This window comes from Oncorhynchus keta, chromosome 14 (assembly GCF_023373465.1).
Source record: "Oncorhynchus keta strain PuntledgeMale-10-30-2019 chromosome 14, Oket_V2, whole genome shotgun sequence".
Taxonomy (NCBI): domain Eukaryota; kingdom Metazoa; phylum Chordata; class Actinopteri; order Salmoniformes; family Salmonidae; genus Oncorhynchus; species Oncorhynchus keta.
In genome coordinates this window covers 21,656,700-21,676,761 of record NC_068434.1, presented here as the reverse complement: position 1 = coordinate 21,676,761, position 20,062 = coordinate 21,656,700, and the positions used below count along the sequence as shown (strand labels likewise).

General features: G+C 40.7%; 1 protein-coding gene across 1 annotated transcript; it reads left to right on the top strand.

Annotated features, from left to right (window-relative positions):
* The first annotated feature begins 3,215 nt into the window (after nucleotides 1-3,215).
* Nucleotides 3,216-19,317, top strand: LOC118392975 (annexin A1-like). The gene is made up of 13 exons (XM_052461294.1): nucleotides 3,216-3,365; nucleotides 4,138-4,209; nucleotides 4,622-4,712; nucleotides 5,367-5,461; nucleotides 5,651-5,764; nucleotides 10,162-10,252; nucleotides 10,338-10,417; nucleotides 10,520-10,576; nucleotides 10,690-10,783; nucleotides 17,368-17,463; nucleotides 17,852-17,910; nucleotides 18,204-18,326; nucleotides 18,929-19,317. The coding sequence occupies exons 2-13, from the start codon at nucleotides 4,150-4,152 to the stop codon at nucleotides 18,986-18,988; spliced, it is 1,020 nt and encodes a 339-aa protein (XP_052317254.1). The 5' UTR covers nucleotides 3,216-3,365; nucleotides 4,138-4,149; the 3' UTR covers nucleotides 18,989-19,317.
* The last annotated feature ends 745 nt before the right edge of the window (nucleotides 19,318-20,062 follow it).

Below are 20,062 nucleotides of genomic sequence, written 5' to 3'. Positions count from 1 at the left end.
CAACAAGCGGATAAGAGGCAATCTGTCATTTCAATTAAGACATTAATGAGCGAGGTAGGACAGACGTAGTCAATAATACTAATTGTTCAGCACTTTTGAAATGTACAGTGACAGAATTCAGAGCATGGTCCACTCATTGTTGAATTTGCGATATCCAACTAGTTGTGTAATGTTTATGTTCCATAGGGTGGCGCGCAATTTGCCCAGTGTCGTCCGGGGTAGGCCGTCATTGTAAATAAGAATTTGTTTTTAACTGACTTGCCTAGTTAAATAAAAGGTTAAATTTAAAAAATGTAAATGTGCAATGGCCGATGAGCACCGATACGTTTTATCTATAATTTATCTTCATATGACAAGGATTAAAAAGGATTTGCCAGTAGATTGTCAACTTGATTGATGATGATGACTACTAGCTAAGATTTTGAAAGTATGACGTTGACATGATCAGTCCAATCAAAGCTACTGTAGATATAAAGTGATTTGAGTGATTTGACGTCCTTTTATCTGTGGCCAATGATCTTGACCCTTCTTGGATGGGCACTGTAACTCTATGGCAGCACCCAAGGGGCTTGCATTTCGAGCTCTACCCTTAGATTTGGCGGTGACATAGTGTCCTGATGAGTAACAGAACATTCAGCCAATCACAGCAGAACTAGAAAACATTATCAACCCCAGCGCTCCATATTTTCCGCTGGCTTGCCCCACCAGCACAGAAAACACTGAGCTAGGCTGCAACACCTGCATTTTGGAGCTGCCTTACCCAAGAAAGCAAAAAAGAGACCATGTTTGTATGCGGCTTTATTAACTCAATGTATATATATTTTTTTACATAGTTTGAAAACTGATATGTGACCCGTATTAATGGCAAAATAACATGCAAAGCAGGCAACCCCCCCCAATGTGGGGCTAAAAATGTGGGGCTCAGTGGCGACCACCCTGAAGCACTGTGTAGTATGTACTGCACTGTAACTGCAAAATAACTACAGTTGAACTGCAGTTTAATTACAAAATAACGGCACTACTACAGTTACAAAAGTGAGGATGCAGTAAATGTTAATTGATCTTTTGCTGGTGGGCGTAGGGAGGTGTGGCCCTTATTTTGTCCAATGAGGTATTTTCAGAAAATATATCTGTCCATTAAGGATCAATCTGGGATTCAACAACAAAGTGGATACCCCACCACTTTTTGGTAAACAGCTGAGGGGGTGGAGAAATGTGTCCACTTTCAAATTCATAGACAGAGAAATGGATGCAAGGACTGACCATCCACAGCTGTGCCTCTGGAATCTCGGTCTTTTCCTCTTTGATTGTAACTGCCAATGAAAGTTATTTCACTTTATCTCTGATAGTCTTGTTACTCAGGGTGACAGAGTTTCTCACAACAACCCTGCTAAGATAACTGATTACTATAAAATATTACAAAATATATACAATTTGGTTGATAACAAAAAAACATCCTTTCTGAATTTAAAATCATCCAATAATGAATCATCTACAATATTACATGTAATCAGTTTCTCCAACCCCTGTTATGTGCATGCATTGAAAAGGTTGTAGCCTACTCTTTCTGAGTAACGTGTACAAACATCTCCATTGTATGAAGCATGGAATGTTGAAACAAGTTGGAGAGGCAGCTTACGGTTAGTGTCAGGTCCCAGACAGTCTTGTGGCCATGACAACCACAGGAGATAGCTAGTAAACCACACCCTTGAGCCACTCTTTACCACCAGCCTCAAAGGAGGATCTCTGGGAATCACTGTTCACATTGTCATGGATGATAGGCCTACATTAAAGATAACCAGGTGTGTTTGGTTTTACATACACCATAGACCTGAGAGGATGTAACAATTGTGGTTATCAAGAACCTAAAAGGGTTATTTGGCTGTCCCCATAGGAGAACCCTTTGTAGAACCCTTTTTGGTACCAGGTAGAACCATTTTGGATTCCATGTCAGAGGGAACCCAAAAGGGTTGTAACTGGAACCAAAAAGGGTTCTCCTGTGGGGACAGCCGAACCCTTTTGGAACCCTTTTTTGTACGAGTGTAGGCTCAAGCAGATCTGTGGGCGGTGTCTGCCGGTTGCCTGCTACAGGTGTGGTGCAGGTGTGGATGGACAGTCAGTCATCATGCAATGGAATGTGAGGTGTTTTCAATGAGGCAAAGCAGAACCTAAAAGGTTGGAACCAAAATGGTTCTACCTAGTACCAAAGAGAAATGAAAAGGGGTGGTTTCCTCTCACTAATCTATAGAGATGTATCAAAACAAACAAATATGTAGTTAACTCTTAAAAAAACATTGACAGAGGCAGGCACAAGCTTGGCAGGCAACTTACAGGTAGCATCAGCTCTCAGACTTGTGGCCTTAATAACCACAGGAGGTAGCTAGTAAACCACACCCTTGAGGCACTCTTTACCGCCAGCCTCAAAGGAGGATTATACATGAGATTATACATTAGATAAAATTGATAGTTTAATCATGTTTTAAAGCATGGATCATCAACTAGATTAAACCATGGCTGTTTTTTTTCTTGAGCGGATGGTCGGGGGGCCGGAACGTAGACTGCAAATTTACCACAAGAAGTCCAAACAGATAATGTTTGACAAAAACTGAATCATTTCAAACCTTGCTTATATTTGTTCACGTGTCTCTCTATTATGCGTGGGAATACTCGGGAACAGATTTCTTAAATAAGAGTCACTTGGAGCTTTATTTCCTGCTGTTTTTACACTCTATTATGTTTGCTCATAACCACCCGGCCACCAGTTGGGGACCCTGATTTACAGTGTTTGTTTACAATAAATAACAAATATTACAAACAATGTAGTAAAACAAGTTCATATATTGAGCTCTGATGGGTAACGCAGGTCATGAAGTATTTATAGGTTATATTCTTCAAGACTCAATGGCTAAATATCATTCATTTAAAAATCAAGGGAACACCTTTTGGCTTACCGGTAATTGTAACCCCAGATCGAAGCACAACTTCCATAGGCTAAGAAATCACATTTTACTTCAATGTATAGTGTCTACATTAAATATTGAATTTGTTCACATCGACACAAGAAGGAACTTTACTGAACAATCCACATCTGTTTTCATTTAACCAAATTGTGTCAGGACTATCAGTTTTTTCGACATGGCTGCTATTAATTTACTGACGACTTTATTGCGCTGCATGGAAACGTTTACGCAGTCTTGCAACCAGAAGTGCCTGTCCAATGGTACGTATTGCGAGTGTGGGTTGCACCGTTGCTACCGTAGGTGGGGTTTTTCGTGTATATATATATATACATGGTTGTGCAAATTCCCAACCCCCCTGCAATCTCAGTCTGAGAAAGTTTCACAGTCACTACCTGTGGCCAGCTGGTAAGATATCCAATTTTTGATTCAATATACCTTCTGCAGGAAATTGAGCACCTCGACTTCCAATCATAGATAGCAATAATTTGTTGTTGTCATGAACCATTACATTTTGCATTTGGGAACTCTCCTTTTTCGGGACGTTAAACGTGTTTAGATGGGGAAACTAACTTCCCTGTTTCTTTGTCGCTCCGATATGGTAGCCAGTGTGGCTGTGGCGTAGTAGTAACATTTCAGAATGATTTTGATTCCTTATTTTCTGTAACGGTTGCATTTACATGAGTGAGCAGATAATGTTATGTCTTGAAAAGTATTGTGAACTAACCGAGTAAAAGTGACGAAACTGTTAAAGTTTTGAGTGAGTTCTACATGATTCCAGTTAGGCGCGGGTCATCACCAGGTTTTTGTGCGAACATTGTGCGATAGATGGGGGCAGTTTGTTCTGCAGTGACATACATAAGCTGTACAGCCTCATAAACACATTTCTATCCAGTTGTTGTAGGCATATAATTGTATTCTATGGAATGATGATTGGCCGATATAAGCGGCAGCCTATCATAGGCAGAGACATTGTTTACTTTCGTGTTGGGGATGAGTCCATGAAATACAGTTTGACAAAATATATACATGGTCTGGTACTGTAGCATATTCTGGCATCAAAGAATTAGCTTTTAAACTATAATTATTTTAGAAATGCAATAGACTTTGGTGTCAATATAGAGGATATTATTAATATGGTACTGTGGTTATTACTGAATCCCCCTGTTTCTCTCTGCAGACCTGTTCCACCATGTCCTTCATTGCAGCCTTCCTGGAGCAGACCGTCTATCTGGGCATGCCTGATGACATGGTAGGGTTCTGTTCCACTTGCTTGGGGAATAGCCTTGAATCTGCAAATATTTACCAGGCTGTGTTTGTACATTTCTAGCCAGATAGAGAGGAGGGGACGGGGGAGGACAGAGTGAGAGCAAAAGTGATGGATGTTGAGGGTAAAGAAAGAGGGTCAGTCTGAGACCGAGTCATGGGAGGCGAGATGGTTGACCATACTTATCTTGTGATTCATAGAAGGAATTTAGTAGGTGGAGCCCTTTGGTTCAGAACCATTAGAAACCAAAAATGCACAATTCCTTCCCTTTCCCACTCAATCCCTATTCCTTGAATGGAATGTTTCTCCCTTTGCTTCTTAATTATTCTCTACATTTTTGTAAAGGTATCCATTGATTCACTGCATGGCAGCTAAGTGAAATTGTTCTCTGTCTCAGACCTTACTCAATCAGGGCACTGTGATTCCATACCCGCATTTCAGTGCCGATGGGGATGCAGGCATCTTGGATAAGGCCATCAAGGCCAAAGGTGAGGTTGTCACACACACACACATACACACACACACACACACCAATAATGTTTGAATGTGTTTCATAGCACAGAAGCTTAGGTGAATAGAACTCACTCCGTGTGTAACATGACGCAGCATAGGGGGACATTCTGAGAGGGAATGTGAGCATGTGTGTACATGTTTCTATTGTCTTTTGCAGGGGAGTAGTCAAAGATTTCTCACCGTATGCCTGGGGCCACACAGATTTTTTTGTGTTAGTTTAAAAAATGGATAAGGGCTCATGGATTAGGCTAGGCAATGGTGTTTCCTAGAGACGGGTTGGCTGTTTAGCAACAAAACCGACAAGTTTTCAACTATTTGGCAAAACAGATGGGATTGGCTATACTTCGTCTGAAGTTGTTGGTTAGGTATCTAGAATTTTTTTTGCCATATTAGCATAGACAGGACATTAGTCAAAACAAGACATGGTATCAATAAAAATATTAAACGAGATGAAACGACACCCACGATTCCCTACATGACAACTTTTTGTCATTTGTTGCTAGCTATCTGACCGTTCAGAATCATAACGCACACCTTCTGGCCACACCGACGCATGCTCATCATTTTAGTGACGTTGTCAGCCAACCCATCTATTGAACAAGTCCTTCCATCTCGTCTCTGTGATGTAGGTGTAGATGAGAACACCATCATTGATGTGCTGGTGAAGAGGAGCAATGCCCAGAGACAGCAGATCAAAGCTAGCTACCAAAAGGCTAGTGGCAAGGTAAGACGGGACACCTACTAGGTGCGTTTGGTTTAGAATGTGCGGATAGCGGCTCGTGGGTGGAATTCGCACTTCAGGATCAATGGAACGATGCAAAACGTGCAAATTCCAGCCACCTGGTGCACCTGGAAAGTTTAAACACACACTTGTGTATGACTGTGGAAGTGTGTATCAAACCTCTATCTGCAGCCTCTGGACACTGCCCTGAAGTCGGCCCTAAATGGAGAGCTGGAGGATGTGGTTCTGGCACTACTCAAAACGCCAGCCCAATATGATGCCCAACAGCTCAAACTGGCCATGAAGGTACACATTCACTCAGTCACTCACTCAGTCACTCACTTCTACTAAGAATATACAATACTACTTAGAATACAAACAAATGTGTATCTTTCCCTCCGTTCGGGTGGCCTAGAGACGGTAACAGATATAATACAAATAATTATAGAGTAATGATTACCTTCTAAAGAGGACGCTGGGATGACATCATCCTGTATTCTTGTTCTGCTGTTTAGTCAGACCCACCCACTTCCTAACACCCTACCCATAGTGATTCTGCTTTATTATAGTGTTGTGTAATAACGGTGGGACTTTTAAAATGTGTGGGACTTTCTGTCTTCTTTATACAATGGGTGGAGCTGTTTTAATATGTGAGGAGACGGTAAGAAAAGGGGTGATGAGTACCTACTATACTTTTGGTTTCATGATACACAAGTCTGTGAATGTGCAGTGTGTGTGATCCCAGCTAGCACATTTGGTTTCTAGGAAGTTGTGGGAACGTATGTTTTTGGTTTCCCATTGGTTCTGGTAACTAAGCCATACGTTTCCTGACTGGTAAAATGGTTGCAGGGAGGTTCCTATTGTCCCTTTAAAGTTTTCCTGGGAGGTTTTATTAATGTTCTAAGAAAGGAAATTATCGGTTATTTAAAGGTAATTTAATAATGTTCTGTGAAAATGTTTCAATTAAACTTTTTGTTATACTGAACAGAAATATAAATGCAACATGTAAAGTGTTGGTCTCTGTTTCATTGAGCTGAAGCCTCCCCCCCCCAGGTTATTTATTTCAGATTTTTGGAACAAATTTGTTTACTTCCCTGTTAGTGAGCATTTCTCCTTTGCCTAGGTAATCCACCTGACAGGTGTGGCACATCAATAAACTGATTAAACCGCAGTATCATTACACAGGTGCACCTTGTGCTGGGGACAAGAAAAGGCCACTCTAAAATGTGCCTTTTTGTCACACAACACAATGCCACAGGTCTCAAGTTTTGAGGGAGCATGCAGTTGGTATTCTGATTGCAAGAATGCCCACCAGAGCTGTTGCCAGAGAATTTAATGTTAATTTCTCTACCATAAGCCGCCTCCAACGTTGTCTTGAAGAATTTGGCAGATTTTTCAACTGGCCTCGCAACCGCAGACCATGTGTAACCATGCCAGCCCACAACCTCCATCAGGCTTCTTCATCTGCGGGATTGTCTGAGACCAGCCACCCAGACAGCTGATGAAACTCTGGGTTTGCACAACCGAGGAATTCCTGCACAAACATTCAGAAACCGTCTCAGGGAAGCTCATCGGTGTGCTCATCGTCCTCACCATTGTCTTGGCCTGACTGCAGTTCGGTGTCGTAACTGACTTCAGGGGGAAAATGCTCACCTTCGATGGCCCCTGGCACGCTGAAGTGTGCTCTTCACGGATTAATCCAGGTTTAAACTGTACCGGGCAGATGACAGACGTGTGAGTGAGCGTTTTGTTGATGTCAATGTTGTGAACAGAGTGCCCTATGGTGGGGTTATGGTATGGGCAGGTGTAAGCGACGGACAACGAACACAATTGAATTTTTATCAATGGTCATTTGAATGCACAGAGTTAAAATGACGAGATCCTGAAGCCCATTGTTGTGCCATTCATCCTCATCAATGTTTCAACATGATAATGCACAGCCCCATGTCGCAAGGATCTGTACACAATTCCTGGAAGCTGAAAATGTCCCAGTTCATCCATGGCCTGCATACTCACCAGACACCAGACCATTGAGCAAATTTGCGATACTCTGGATTGACTTGTATGATAGCATGTTCCAGTTCCCGCCAATATCCAGCAACTCTGAACCGCCATTGAAGAGGACTGGGACAACATTCCACAGGTCACAATCAACAGCCTGATCAACTCTGTGAAGTAGATGTTGTGCTGCATGAGGCAAATAGTGGACACAACAGATACAGACTGGTTTTCTGATTCACGCCCTTACCTTTTTTTTAAGGTATCTGTGACCAACAACTACATATCTGTATTCCCAGTCTAGAGAAATTCATAGATTAGGCCCTAATGAATTTGTTTAATTTGATTGATTTCCTTATGAACTGTAACTCTGTAAAATTGTTGAAATTGTGTTGTATTTTTGTTCAGTATAATAACACGGCTAACTTAGTTTGCGTTAACTCCAATCACAGGACATATGGAACTTAATTTGCTACGGCATTATTAATCATGCAAACACTTATTTTTTAATTGTGGCATGGAGTCAGTCCGATTCGAACCTATAATCTTCTGTTCTCTATCCATAGAATTAGTTAATTACCATATCTTTTTAACATGTACAAAGCGGTTCATTTTAGTCTATTCAAACAAACACCATTTCAAAGGAAAATAAGTGCTCATTAAGATCAGGTGTGGCCAATTAATCCATTTAAAGTTCCATTGTGTAACTAACTTTTTGGGTGACCCGACCAAATTCACATTGACAGATATATATATATATATATATCTCACATTTCTTTCTCATTGAAAGCAAGTCTCTAAGAAGCACTACATCTGTTCTATGTGCACTTTCTCTATGCTTACCGTTATATTTCAAACGGCTGAAAATATGAATGGTTATGGAAAATATATTTGTGACCCACCACCTCAATTCAGTCTTGTGTCAACATTTTAAATTGTGTTTTTTACATTGGATAAAAGTACAGACTCAGAGCTACAGTGGTATATCATACACTGCAATTAAGGAACAATTGGAAAGTATTTCCGCTTTGAGAAAATTGTCCTTGATTGTTTTGGTACACCTACTAGAGCTCTTCTTTGTCTATACCCATTCAGCATCACACCCTCTTAAGCCCCACCCATCTCTTTAAGGATTCACATGACGCCATGTGCTAAACAGAGTGAGTAAGAAAGTAAACATCCAAAGAGTTCAAGACTAAAAGTGCTGAAAGTAGTATCAACAATAGTAGTAAAAATACACTTTAGTCCTTGGCCTATATCCTAATCTGACTTTGCAGGTCCTGTTCTTCATATTGCCGTTTCTGGTAAATACACAGTATATTAAATCAAAATGTATTTGTCACGTGTACAGGATAAAGGTGGAAACGGAATGGTGAAATGGTTATACAAATATTGTCTAAATTGATGGTTCATGTGAAAGAAATGCTATAACCACCAACCCAGCCACATCAAACTAAGTGGATGGGTCACACATGTTCATGAAATACAATAGATCACCATAATCACCCCCAGACACAGCTGGCTAACTTGATGGGTTATGTCATCGTCTGGCGAAGTGGAGTCTTCTGTTTAGACCGGTAGGTAGCTGAACAGTAAACCATAATCCCAACCCATAACTGCAGTACAAATGGATTGTTGTAGCAAGCCACCATGCATGAAATGCGGTAGTTTGAATATTCGGGTAGCTAAAGCGAACCAACTAGGTTCAATGTTAGCTAGCTAACATTAGACTATAACTAGCAATGGAAATGGATTGCAGATCATCCACCTAACGTTAGTTTGCTGGCTGGCAAGCTAGCTATCTTTAGCAAGCTAGCTAGCTAGCTATCTTTCGCAAGCTAACTAACAGTACGCTTTAACTTAAAATGAAAACAACTAATTTCTGACTAAATTAGAAACGTATAATACCTGAAAAAGAAGCTAGACTCTTACCCGTATACATGGATGAACACTTGTTTGTCCTGTTCTCAAGTCACTCCGGTTCACACGGACTGTGTGCAAAAAGTAGTTAGTCACAACTTTTTCCCACTGATCTTTGTCGATAGCGTCTGCTAAATTCAGGGCAGCAAATTTGTTGAGAGCAGTAGCAACACTTTTGCAGTTCTCCATTTGGCCTAAATTAGCTCTATAACGTTCTTTGAACATTTCTAATGTTTTCTTGTCGTTTTAGTAAATGTTAAGGTAATGAATAATAATTCATATAATATGTGTGTGTGTGTGTGTGTGTGTGTGTGTGTGTGTGTGTGTGTGTGTGTGTGTGTGTGTGTGTGTGTGTGTGTGTGTGTGTGTGTGTGTGTGTGTGTGTGTGTGTGTGTGTGTGTGTGTGTGTGTGTGTGTGTGTATCACTTTTTTTTTTTTTTTTTGTCAAGTTCCTTAAATGTGCTGAGAATGAAGCCAAGCAACTATCCTGCACCATTCCCGGAAGGTTATATGCAAAATAACCATAGGACAACCATGCTCTCACCAAGCTCTAGGAAACATTTTGTTTTTAGAACATTATATGCTAGCAGTGTGGTGTCTGGTGGTATAGTGATAGACTTGTAAGTGCAATACCCCCCTGTTTTGTTCCGTTTGAGGCATAATTAACATGGCCCTGCTCTTTGTGTTTGTGTCATCCAATCCTGGGCTCGTTTGTCTCAGCTTTATGACTGATGTGACCCTTTTGTCCTTGTTGACCCTTTGACCCTCTCACCTATTTCTCTCAGGGATTGGGCACAGATGAGGATACTCTGGTTGAGATTCTGGCCTCCAGGACCAATAAAGAGATCAAAGAGATAAAGAAGGTCTATAAGGAAGGTGTGTAATATGTTTATGTCTGCAATATGTAAATGTCCTGGATGTGATAGTTACAAGTCAATAATCATGGCTTTTTTCTTGATAGAATACAAAAAGGAGCTGGAGAATGACATCAAGTCTGACACAGGTGGAGACTTCAGGAATGCTCTGCTCTCGCTCTGCAAGGTGTGTGTGTGTGTGGTGTGTGTGGTGTGTGTTATTGTTTCACTTCGGATGAATAGTTTGGAACAATAAACCCACCCTCCTCCCCACCTTCACATACTGTAGGCTACTAGGAATGAGGACACCATGGTGAACCAGGAACTTGCTGACAGTGATGCCAGGGTATGGAGAAAAGAGAGAGGGACTGTGTTTGTCTGTATATGAGAGAATTTAAGAAGTCAATGTGTAATCCGATTCCTGTATGTGATGCCTGTGCCTACTCTATCGGTCCATAGGCCCTGTATGAGGCTGGAGAGAAGAGGAAGGGAACAGACTGCTCTGTCTTCATAGACATTCTGACCACCAGAAGTGCTTCTCAACTCCGCCAAGGTGAATATGTGACGGCACAGCTCTGTGAGCTTAAGTCTAATCGAAACATGGAAAGTTATGCTGCTTTGAAATTTGATCAACTTTTAAAACCACTAGGGGTGTCCCCAACAACAAGAAAATCTTTGTCGACCGAAAGATGTCGTTATTTACTTTTCCATATATACAGTGCATTCAGAAAGTATTCAGACCCCTTGACTTTTTCTGGAATTTTGTTACGTTACTGCCTTACTCAAATTAGTTCAAACATTTTAGCTCATCAATCTACACACAATACCCCATAATGACAAAGTGAAAACCGGTTTTAAGACAATTTTGCAAATGTATTAAAAATTACAAAACAGAAGTACCTTATTTACATAAGTACTTGAAATTGAGCTCCGGTGCATCTTGTTCCCATTGATCATCCTTGAGCTGTTTCTACAACTTGATTGGAGTCCACCAGTGGTAAATTAATTGGACATAATTTGGAAAGGCACACAACCAGTCTATTTAAGGTCCCACATTTGACAGTGAATTTCAGAGCAAAAACCAAGCCATGGAAGGAATTGTCTGTAGAGCTCTGAGACAGGCTTGTGTCGAGGCACAGATCTGGGGACGGGTACCAAAGCATTTCTGTAGGGTTGAAGGTTCCCAAGAGTGGCCTTCATTCTTAAGTGGAAAAAGTTTGGAACCAACAAGACTTTTCCTAGAGCTGGCCAAACTGAGCAATCGGGGGAGAAGGGCCTTGGTCAGGGAGTTGACCAAGAACACGGTGGTCACTCTGACAGAGCTCCAGAGTTCCTCTGTGGAGATGGGAGAACCATCTCTGCAGCACTCCACCAATCAAGCCTTTATGATAGTGGCCAGACGAAAGCTACTCCTCAGTAAAAGGCACATGTCAGTGAGCTTGTAGTTTGCCAAATGGCACCTGAAGACTTTCAGATCATGAGAAACTTTGAACTCTTTGGCCTGAATGCCAAGCGTCACGTCTGGAGTAAACCTGGCACCGTCCCTACGGTGAAGCATAGTGTTGGCAGCTTCATGCTGTGGGGATGTTTTTCAGCAGCAGGGACTAGAAGACTAGTCAGGATCGAGGGAAACATGAAAGGAGCAAGGTATAGAGAGATCGTTGACGAAAACTTGCTCTCGAGCACACAGGACCTCAGACTGGGGCGAAGGTTCACCTTCCAGCAGGCCAACAACCTTAAGCACACCACCAAGACAATGCAGGAGTGGCTTCACGACAAGTCTCTGAATGTCCTTGAGTGGCCCAGCCAGAGCCCGGAATTGAATCCGATCAAACATCTCTGGAGAGACCTGAAAGTAACTGTGCAGCGCCACATCCAACCTGACAACTTGAGAGGATCTGCAGAGAAGAATGGGAGAAACCCCCAGAATACAGATGTGCCAAGCTTGTAGCGTCATACCCAAGAAGATGACAAAGTACAGAGTGAAGGGTCTGAATACTTATGTAAATGTGATAATTCTGAAGTTGGATTTTTAGGCTGTAATGTAACAATGAAAAAGTCAAGGGGTAGGAATACTTTCCGAATGCACTGAACCTCTATCTTTATATCTAATGAAAGTGTATGTGTTGATATATATAATATACACTTTCATTACAATATAAAGATAAGAGATTTGCATTACAACCTGTAATTTTAAATGGATTTTTATTTGGATTTCATGTAATGGACACACAAAATAGTCATTGGTGAAGTGAAATGAAAAAAATTACTTGTTTCAACAAAAAAAATATAAACGTAAAAGTGGTGCATGTATATGTATTCACCCCCTTTGCTATGAAGCCACTAAATAAGATCTGGTGCAAACAATTACCTTCAGAAGTCACTTAATAAATTAGATTGCACACAGGTGGACTTTAAGTGTCACATGATCTCAGTATATAAACACCTGTTCTGAAAGGCCCCAGAGTCTGCAACACCACGAAGCAAGGGGCACCATGAAGACCAAGGAGCTCTCCAAACAGATCTGGGACAAAGTTGTGGAGAAGTACAGATCAGGGTTGGGTTCTAAAAAAAATATCTGAAATTTTGAACATTCCACGGAGCACCATTTTTTTAAATTATTTTTATTTTATTATTATTATTATTATTATTATTATTTATTTTTTTAATGGAAAGAATTAGGCACCACAACAAACCTGCCAAGGGAGGAACATCCACCAAAACTAACGGACCAGGCAAGGAGGGCATTAGTCAGAGAGGCAACAAAGAGCTTCAAAGCTCTACAGCGGAGATTGGAGTATCTGTCCATAGGACCACTTTAAGCCGTACACTCCACAGAGCTGGGCTTAACGGAAGAATGGCCAGGAAAAAAGCCATTGCTTAAAGAAAGAAATAAGCAAACACGTTTGGTGTTCGCCCAAAAGGCATGTGGGGGACACCCAAACATATGGAAGAAGGTACTCTGGTCAGATGAGACTAAAATTGAGCTTTTTGGCCATTGTGGAAAATGCTATGTCTGGCACAAACTCAACACCTCATCACCCCGAGGAACAACATCCCCACAGTGAAGCATAGTGGTGGCAGCATCATGCTGTGGGAATGTTTTTTGTCGGCAGGGACTGGGAAACTGGTCAGAATTGAAGGAATGATGGATGGCGCTAAATACATGTAAATTCTTGAGGCAAACCTCTTTCCTTCTTCCAGAGATTTGAGACTGGGATGGAGGTTCACCTTCCAGCAGGACAATTGCCCTACGTGTACTGCTAAAGCAACACTCAATTGGTTTAAGGGGAAACATTTAAATGTCTTGGAATGGCCTAGTCAAAGCCCAGACCTCAATCCAATTGAGAATCTGTGGAATGACTTAAAGATTGCTGTACACCAGCAGGAACCCATCCAACTTGAAGGAGATGGAGCAGTTTTGCCTTGAAGAATGGGCAAAAATCCCAGTGGCTAGATGTGCCAAGCTTATAGAGAAATATCCCAAGAGACTTGCAGTTGTAATCACTGCAAAAGGTGGCTCTACAAAGTATTGACTTTGGGGGGTGACTAGTTATGCACGCTCAAGTTTTCATTAATTTAGTCTTGTTTCGCAATATGTTGTGTAAATCAAATGATATAAACCAACCCCCCCCCCCCTCACAAAAAAAACTATTTTAATTCCAGGTTGTATGGCAACAAAAAATAACAATTCCAAGGGGGTGAATACTTTCTGTATGTATACAGTTGAAGTTGGTAGTATAGATACACCTTAGCCAAATATATTTGAACAAGTTTTTCACAATTCCTGACATTTTAATCCTAGTACAAATTCCCTGTCTTATGTCAGTTAGGATCACCACTTTATTTTAAGATTGTGAAATCTCAGAATAATAGTTGAGCAATTTATTTCAGCTTTTATTTTTTTCATCACATTCCCAGTTAGTCAGAAGTTTACAGACACTCAATTAGTATTTGGTAGCATTGCCTTTAAATTGTTTAACTTGGGTCAAATGTTTTGGGTAGCCTTCCACAAGCCTCCTATAATAAGTTGGGTGAATTTTGGCCCGTTCCTCCTGACAGCTGGTGTAACTGAGTCAGGTTTGTAGGCCTCCTTGCTCACACACACCTTTTCAGTTCTGCCCACACATTTTATATGGGATTGAGGTCAGGGCTTTGTGACGGCCACTCCAATACCTTGACTTTGTTGTCCTTAAGCCATTTTTCCACAACTTTGTAAGTATGCTTGGGGTCATTGTCCATTTGGAAGACCTATTTGCGACCAAGCTTTAACTTCCTTACTGATGTCTTGAGATGTTGCTTCAATATGTTCATATAAATTTCCTTCCTCATGATGCCATCTATTTTGTGAAGTGCACCAGTCCCTCCTGCAGCAAAGCACCCCCACATGATGCTGCCACCCCCGTGCTTCACGGTTGGGATAGTGTTCTTTGGCTTGCAAGCCTTCCCCGTTTTCCTCCAAACATAACAATGGCCATTATGGCCAAACAGTTCTATTTTTGTTTCATCCGACCAGAGGACATTTCTCCAAAAAGTATGATTTTTGTCCCCATGTACAGTTGCAAACTGTAGTCTGGCTTCTTTATGGTGGTTTTGGAGCAGTGGCTACTTCCTTGCTGAGCGTCCTTTCAGGTTATGTCGATATAGGACTTGTTTTACTGTGGATATAGATACTTTTATACCTGTTTCCTCCAGCATCTTCACAAGGTCCTTTGCTGTTGTTTTGGGACTAATTTGCACTTTTCGTACCAAAATACATTAATCTCTAGGAGACAACGCATCTCCTTCCTGAGTGGTATGACTGCTGCGTGGTCCCATGTTTATACTTGCATACTATTGTTTGTACAGATGAATGAGGTACCTTCAGGTATTTGGAAATTGATCCCAAGGATGAACCAGACTTGTTGAGGTCTATCATTTTCTGAGGTCTTGGCTGAGTTTCTTTTTATTTCCCCATGATGTCAAGCAAAGAGGCACTGCGTTTGAATGTAGGCCTTGAAATACATCCACAGGTACACCTCCAATTGACTCCAATGATGTCAATTAGCCTATCAGAAGCTTCTAAAGCCATGATATCATTTTCTGGAATTTTCCAAGCAGTTTAAAGGCACAGTCAACTTAGTGTATGTACACTTCTGACCCACTGGAATTGTGATACAGTGAAATCATCTTTATATAAACAATTATTGGAAGAATTACTTGTCAAGCACAAAGTAGATGTCGTAACCAACTTGCCAAAACTATAGTTAGTTAATAATACATTTGTTGAGTGGTTAAACAAGTTTTAATGAATCCAACATAAGTGTATGTGAACTTCCGACTTCAGCTGTATATATATTTCACACACACACACACACCTTGTAAAAATCCAAATAACTTCACAGATCTTTATATTGTAAAGGGTTTAAACACTGTTTCCCATGCTTGTTCAATGAACCATAAACAATTAATAACCATGCAGCTGTGTAATGGTCGTTAAGACACTAACAGTTTACAGATGATAGGCAATTAAGGTCACAGTTATGAAAACTTAGGACCTTGATGAGGCCACTATACATATATTTTTTTAAGGAATAGCTACATAGTAGTACAGAGGCCCATTATCAGCAACCATCACTCCTGTGTTCCAATTGAACTTTGCATTTTAATTTATAATTTAAAAAGGCTAATTGATCATTCGAAAACCCTTTTGCAATTAAGTTCGCACAGCTGGAAACTGTTGTGCTGATATAAAGAAGCAATAAAACTGTCCTTATTTAGGACAGTTGAATATCTGGAGCATCAGCATATGTGGGTTTGATTACAGGCTCAAAATGGCCAGAAACAAAGACCTTCTGAAACTCGTCAGTCTATTCTTGTTCTGTGAAATGAAGGCTATTCCATAAGAGAAATTGCCAAGAAACTGAAGATCTCGTACAATGCAATGTACTACTCCCTTCACAGAACAGAGAAAACTGGCTCTAACCAGAATAGGAAGAGTGGGAGGCCCCGGTGCACAATTGAGCAAGAGGCCAAGTACATTAGTGTTTCTCAAACTAGACACTGACGCCTCACAAGTCCTCAACTGGCAGCTTCATTAAATAGTACCCGCAAAACACCGGTCTCAACGTCAATCGCGAAGAGGTGACTCGGGATGCTGTTCTTCTAGGCAGAGTTCCAAAGAAAGAGCCATATCTCAGACTGGCCAATAAAAAGAAAAGATTGGCAAAAGAACACAGACACTGGACAGCGGAACTATGCCTAGATGGCCAGCATCCCGGAGTGCCTTCTTCACTGTTGCTGTTGAGAATGGTGTTTTGCGGGTACTGTTTCATGAAGCTGCCAGTTGAGGACTTGAGGCGTAAGTTTCTCAAACTAGACACTAATGTAAAAAACAATCAACTGCTTTTGTGACGCCCCAGTGTAGCACTGTTCGGCTGCTGGAATTCTGTGTTCAGTTTTTTTTTTAAAACCTTTTCATAATTAATGCGACAACCACAGAGCGGGCTCAATTGTCCATCTTTCGCTTAAACAAGTTAACCACAAAGATCCATTTTAGATAGGCCTACTGGAATTCGTAGCTCCAGTGTAGCTCAGTGCTTTGTCCTTGGCTAAACTAGGCTTGTAATTAAACATGTTTCAGACGTAGTCATATTTTACAGAAAATATACACATTTGTTATTAAGGCACATGAATGTTTACGAAGGCATTTCTGAAGAAATAATAACAATCTAACATCCCTACTGTGAAGAAGGAACCCAACTTCTTGAATCCCGTCTCCACACACACACAGAGAGAAGTTGTCTCAGATTTGGGATGTGCAAAAAATACATTTTCAAGTCACTCATGCATCTAATATTCACTTGTACATGTGCGAAAAAGGACAAATCTAAGCACCCACCAAATTATTATTTAAGTACACAAACACTTTATTTTCTCACCACCTGTTAATTACATTGTTACATTAGTGTTCTTTGTTTTTGTCATCAGTTAGACACTGAAGTCGGGCAAAATGTTTGTCAACGCACCACAAATGCTACTCGAATATAGATGTGCGTGTGGTTTTCCATTTTTCATGCACTGTATGTGCAACCACACATGACTTGATACTGTGTGAGTGTTTCAAGTACATCATTCTTTTCCTTCTCTCTCTCTCAGTGTTTGAGAAGTACTCCAAGTACAGTAAGGTGGATGTGACAAAGGCTATCGACCTGGAACTGAAGGGAGACATTGAGAACTGTCTGACTGCCGTAGGTGAGATGTCACTGCCAGGACCAAGCCTATAATGTTCCAATGTATTTTATATAATCTGTGCATCACCCTCGATCCATGTCTTCTGCTGTATCACACGCTTCACTGGGCATCAGTCCTATAACATTACACTATGTCCTTCATTTTCCTCATGCAGAAAAGGCCACGCTGTGAGCAAATTAACATTTTATCTCTCAAGACTAAAATAATAACTTAGAAATAGATGGGATGGCACATTATCCAAGGCAAATTCACTATACCACAACTCCTGCAATGCACTGGTCACCTCATGGCCATTCCGATACCCTTTGCGACAGCTTTGGGGAATGCTGCCTCTTGTCTATGCTGCTCTATGATGTCATCTGACTGGTTTTGATATCTTGTCTTTCAGTGAAATGTGCTGGAAGCAAGCCTGCTTTCTTTGCTGAGAGACTCAACTTGGCCATGAAGGTCTGTTTACTGTTAAACATACTTACAGTGCGTTTTATGTACTAGACAAACAAACATTATTTTTAAAGCAAACATTTTTTATTGGACACATCAAGCTGTATTACCCTACCTGTTTCTGTCAATTTTTTACCTAATGAATATGTCTCAGTTTTAAGAGTTGACAATTTACAGAAGAAGTAGAGAAAACGTTTATGCACATATACTATATAAGACAGCACAAATATATCTCAGTGCAAGGTCCTTGAACCATCTGGTTATACATCTTCAGTTTGTGTGCCTGTGCCATACCCCAGGGTAAAGGAACCAGGACCAAGATTCTGACCCGTGTCATGGTGAGCCGTTCTGAAGTGGACATGGCCCGGATCAAACAGGAGTACAAGAAGACATTTGGGAAAACCCTCTACCAGGACATTCTGGTGAGCAAACATCTCCACTGCCAAAGTGGCAATAAAAGACAAGGAACTGTTTTCACAAACCCAGAGTAAGCATAGTACTAGACCTTAAAGCTTTTTCAACAGATCCTCCATTGAGAATGAGATTAAACCCAGGACTAGGCTTAATCAGAGTTTTAATGACATCACATTGTATGACGTATTCTGATTTCTGGGTCCAATCTGAGATAGGATAGAAGACTGACCATGTGTGAAATGGAGAAATATGCAATCTGAAAATAATTGTCAAAATATGTTATATTTAAGCAATATGGCCTGAGGGTGTGTGGTATATGGCCAATATACAATGGCTAAGGGCAGTTCTTACGCGCAACGCGGATTGCCTGGACACAGCTCTTAGCCGTGGTATATTGGCCATATATCACAAACCCCGAAGCTGCCATATTGCTATAAACTCTTTACCAATGTAATTAGGACAGTAAAAATAACTATTTTGTCATACCTGTGGTATATCACAGCCGTCAGCCAATCAGCATGCAGGGATTGAACCACCCAGTTTATAATATGGTGTCTAAACATTATTTATATTTTGTAGAGTAACTCTGTGCTCTCTCTTACCCCCTTAGGATGACACCAATGGAGACTATGAGAAGATCTTACTGGCCCTGTGTGGAAGTGACAACTAACTTTCTTTCTTATCTCACCAGGAGACAATGTCTACCGTAGTGCATGAGTGCCAATGGAGAATAATGTACATGAAACATTCCCCTCCAATGCCTCAAATGCTCTTGCCAAATATGTTTCATGACAACTATTTGAAATGGCAGTCCTGATGTATTTTCACTACATGCTAACAGCTATAAGCACAGTTCGCATGTTAAGCAGCATTGTATAATTTAGCCTAGCGTCAGCAGACTTGGTGATCCATAGTGCAATATCACACACCAAGAATATAGTGGCATTGTACCCTGGTTGGATAACTGGTCCTTTGTGAAAATAAAGCATTTTATCTGGATCCATATTGTCTGTTGAATTTGTTTGTGTATATATTTTTCATTCTATGCAACATTGCATGTTAATAATTAGGCTACAAAATAATACAAAAATAATGCTATCTATGAAAAGTTATAATTTGATAATAACCCATCGAGAATGAACCATGTCATGAGTTACATTTACAACATTGTAAAACACAGACATGGTGTGTAACACAAATTAAGATCCAGCTCACTAGAATTTCGATAGACATATGTGTATTAGGCCTACAGTAAGTAGCATGACCGGCTTTGGAAGGATGGTCCCGTGAGACTAGTTAAATATAAAGCCATTCTTGAGGAAGACCGAAAAGTAGAAGACACCTTAGACATAAGCCTAATTAACTATCGAACCAGGTCTCCTTTGAGAAATAGATTTTTATCTCAATGAGGAAAAACCTGTATTCAAAAAAAGAGGCAAAAGGTTACGAAAATATGTGTTCAGACCCGGGAGTCTAATCAGTAACACAATGTTAATCATGAGAGAAAAACGACATTTCAACAGTAGGTCTACATTCTCACGGTCATGGAGGAATGCAGTGTCATGAACCGCAGATATTAGCTACTGATAACCGTCTTGATTAAACGGCGAAAAACTGTTAATTTGATCTTCCCGCCTGAGCAACATACATGGTCACAAAAGAAAAGGATATGGCGTGCACACACAGTGCATTTTTGGATGGCGTTTCAAATAACAATGTGTTCAAAGAAGGAAAGGAATGTAAC

What these genes read in the sequence shown, in the direction of transcription:
- LOC118392975 (XM_052461294.1), top strand. Translation starts at nt 4,150, where the DNA reads ATGTCCTTCATTGCAGCCTTCCTGGAGCAGACCGTCTATCTGGGCATG. An exon ending in TGCTTCTCAACTCCGCCAAG is followed by an intron (nt 10,784 to 17,367) that starts GTGAATATGTGA and finishes TCTCTCTCTCAG; the next exon opens with TGTTTGAGAAGTACTCCAAG. An exon ending in GAACTGTCTGACTGCCGTAG is followed by an intron (nt 17,464 to 17,851) that starts GTGAGATGTCAC and finishes CTTGTCTTTCAG; the next exon opens with TGAAATGTGCTGGAAGCAAG.